The 3,781-nt window shown below is 52.0% G+C and overlaps 1 protein-coding gene across 2 annotated transcripts; it reads left to right on the top strand.

Moving 5' to 3' along the window:
- Positions 1-348: 348 nt before the first annotated feature.
- H310_06119 lies at positions 349-3,384 on the top strand. 2 transcript variants are annotated; one of them, XM_008871043.1, is made up of 12 exons: positions 349-877; positions 925-1,001; positions 1,055-1,130; positions 1,182-1,300; positions 1,347-1,618; positions 1,671-1,985; positions 2,119-2,234; positions 2,314-2,496; positions 2,589-2,759; positions 2,842-2,946; positions 2,991-3,179; positions 3,235-3,384. In XM_008871043.1, exons 1-12 carry the CDS (start codon positions 377-379, stop codon positions 3,355-3,357), a joined length of 2,247 nt encoding a protein of 748 aa, XP_008869265.1. In that variant the 5' UTR covers positions 349-376; the 3' UTR covers positions 3,358-3,384. The 2 variants fall into 2 exon arrangements, with proteins under 2 accessions (XP_008869265.1, XP_008869266.1); XM_008871044.1 differs by having other exon boundaries at positions 2,991-3,384.
- Positions 3,385-3,781: the final 397 nt, after the last annotated feature.

Raw genomic sequence — 3,781 nt, 5'->3', positions numbered from 1 at the left:
CCAAAACCCCGTGACGGTAGAATTTCATGTTGCACGTGCACTCCTGAGGAGTGTAATTCCCAAGGAAGTCTTCGCATCGTGAGATGTCTTCGATCTGATCAAGCGCATGCCATCCAGCGTACACTTAGCGTACAACATACGCATGAGTTCACCAGCCGTCGTGCTGCCGTTGTGCGGTGGTTGGGCATCCCTTCTCCATGCGCATGGAATTGCCGCACATCGATGGAATGCATCGATTGGCTGTAATTAGCACTGTTGAGCAATTGAATTGGTCTCAAATTACATTTACTTTGAAACTATTGGCTATTGAATTACATTTTATCCAATCCGCGTCTAGAATAGGTATCTGCTGGCCCCCGTTTGTGGTTCCTCCACCATGGTGGCCATCTCGTTCACGCCTCTGTACGGCGTGCAGTCGTCGGAGCGTAGCTGCTGCTACCTCCTCGAAGTGGATGACATTGGAATTCTCCTCGACTGTGGGTGGACCGACGACTTTGATGTCGCGCTGCTTGAACCGCTGGCGAAAGTCATTGACAAGGTCGACCTGGTCCTCATCTCACATCCAGACTTGGCGCACATGGGTGCCCTGCCATACGCGATGGGAACGCTCGGTCTCAAAGCACCAGTGTATGTGACTTTGCCCGTGTACCGCATGGGCGAAATTGTGCTCTACGAAGCATACCAGGCCCGGACGAAAGATGATCTCGAGTTCAACCTTTTTACATTGGATCACGTCGACCAAGTGCTCGAGACGTTCATCCAGCTCAAGTACTCACAGAAACTCAAGCTCTCTGGCGAAGGCGAAGGTATTTACATCACACCCCATGCCGCCGGACACCTCATCGGCGGGTCGATCTGGAGCATCGCGAAAGAAACCGTACGTGCTCCTTGTCAGCGAATTTCCATGTGACCGACTTTGAACAGGACGAAATCCTGTACGCTGTCGATTACAACCATCGAGCAGAGCACGTCTTGAGCAAGACTGTCCTGGACACGTTCACGTAGGCTGCCTCAATTGCCTAACGCCACGACACAAAGCATTACCATGGTGTAGGCGCCCCACACTGCTCATCACGGGTTCCATGTACCTGGAAAAGCAGCAGCCCAAAATGCGAGATCGCGACGAACAGGTATCCCTTACACCGTTCGCGAGACTACTGTATCATCGCTATGTACCCTAGCTCAAAGACGAGATCGTTCAAGTTCTGCGTCGAGGCGGCGACATCTTGATTCCGTGCGACAGCGCCGGCCGTGTGTTGGAGGTCCTTCATGTTCTCGATCAGTACTGGATCAAACTCAAGTACGGCGTATCGTTTACACGACACCACCCAACGAATGGTCTGTAGGCTGAAAGACCCGATCGCGTTGCTGCACACGATGAGCTTCTACACACCAAAAGCTGCGCAAGCTATGCTCGAGTGGTGCAGCGAGCGCATCTCCAAGAACTTTGATATTGGCAAGCCAAATCCGTTCAACTTTACGCATGTGAACTTAATCCACAGCCTCGACGAGCTCGACCGATTGCCGAGTCCCAAGGTGATCTTGGCGACATCCCCGACCCTCAACCACGGATTTGGCAAGGACTTGCTCATGAAGATGGCCCCTCTGTCCACGAACGGTAACTGGGCCTCGCCATGATCGACGCCATGCAAGAAAGGTGCCCTGACTAGGTCTGGTGTTTGTGTCGACTCCGGTGCCGGGCACCGTTGCCGCCAACATTCACCCCGGCACGGTCGTCAAGCTTGAAGTGTCCAGGAACGTTCCGTTGGAAGGCGCCGAATTGGCCGCATTTGAAGCCAAGGAACGGCGGCGACTCATCGACGAAGCGGAACTCAAAGCTAAAGAAATCGAGGAAGCCGCGATGGAGGATATGATGATGACTATTGCCGAGTACGAATCGGACGACGAAGGACAAGCCGCAACGACACCCGCGCCTCCAACTAACAACGCTGTCCCTGCTCCTCCCATTCCCGCCACCGACAAAGGTATCGTGTGCTGATGGAATGCCAAGACTTTGTTCTGTTTTGAAATGGGTGTTTGTGGTGTTGCGGGTGAAGTGCTACAGCGAGTTCTTCGTGCGCTATCTCTTGTACTAACGTACAGCTCGTGGTGATGTAGCAGCCCCGATGCAATTGCGCGGGTCGTTCAAAGTCGGGTTCGGCCAGTTCACGACGCCCAAATATCCGATGTTCTTTACCATGGATACAAAGTGCGAATGGGATGAATATGGCGAGGTATTCAAACGCCTTCCTGTCTTGCTTGGGAATCGGATGGCATGCGCATGGCTGTTCGTGACATGCATGTGCTGGGTAGATCATCCGCGTGGATGAATTCAAAGACGTCAGCCAAGCCAAGGCCCGTCTTCGGAACAAATCGAAGTCGTCCAGTGAAAACGTCAATATGGGCAACGATGACGATGACGACGACGACGGTGATCTTGCCGCCGCCGCCGATCGCCGGCCCATGAAGACCCTTCATTCGTCGCAACACATTTTCGTAAGTGACTGCTGCTTTGAAAATCGCAAACGACCAATCATGTGTCGTTATGTTGCTATTATCCAATCAGATTCGAGACTGATCGACTGTAGATCCAATGCAGTGTGCGATTTATCGACTTCGACGGGGTTGCCGATGGCCGCGCCATCAAGAACTGCCTGGACAACGTCAAGCCGCGCAAGTTGATCTTGGTGCATGGCACTCCAGAGACAACCGCGGGACTGCAAGAGTATGTACAATCGACCATGGAGCAGTGCGAAGCGGTAAGAACATGGACTGTTGTCATAAGTGCATGACGACGACAGACACCCGATCGTGGCGCTCAAACGATGGATTATGACGCAGGTGTATACTCCGCAAGCAAACGAACGCATTGATATCGAGTCCGACACGACAGTGTACAAACTCTCGCTCAAGGAATCGTTGTATTCGTCGGCATATTTTCAAAAGGTACGCTTTTCGTCACGTTTCGTACTGACGATACGTTCGACTAGGTTGGTAGCCACGACGTGGCGTACATCAACTCCACCGCGGAATTCCATGGTGCCACGTGCATCTTGGACGTGGCCGAACAGGAATACCACACGCCAATGCTGTTGTCGCAAGGCAAGGTGACACTTGCCACATTGAAGACACTCCTGGCACGCGCTGGTTTCGAAGCCAACTTTTATGGCGGCATGCTGGTATGACTGCTTGGTCGTTACAGGAGCAGTCTCGTCATGACAGACTACTTCGTAGGTGTGCGATGACGGGGTGGTATTGAAGCGTTCCCGCAATAACGAAGTTGTGATGGAAGGGACGTTGTCCACGAGCTACTACCGCATCCGAGATATCCTGTACCAACAGTATACCTTGGTCTAAGCAATACTACACCATCAATCCATCCCATCTATACATCTTCTCTTCGCGACGTCGCGTCGGAGTGGCGCCTTCCGCCTAGTTCTGTTGGACAGGTGCATTGCGTGATGAAGTTACTTCCAGCCAATCACAGCGCTGACTGGAACGACAAAATTGGTTTCATCCAATCCAATTGCTTATCAACCCCAACGTCACCGTTGATTGGTCAATCCACACAGACCATGCAGCTCACAGTCAAGCAAATCCTTTTGAGAGGACCAACACTCTCGTTCGTTTTCTCGATGAAACTGTTCGCCGACAATTTAATCAACCAATCGAAGATAGACATATCAACAGATCATCCTGATTGGTCGCTTTTTTGAACTGTCCAACGTCCGTTTCGGATGCCCTTCCAGAAAATCGATCTGACTAGCATACTGAAACCAAG

This window comes from Aphanomyces invadans, assembly GCF_000520115.1.
Source record: "Aphanomyces invadans strain NJM9701 unplaced genomic scaffold supercont1.10, whole genome shotgun sequence".
Classification (NCBI taxonomy): domain Eukaryota; phylum Oomycota; class Saprolegniomycetes; order Saprolegniales; family Verrucalvaceae; genus Aphanomyces; species Aphanomyces invadans.
This window is presented reverse-complemented; position numbering and strand designations above follow the sequence as displayed.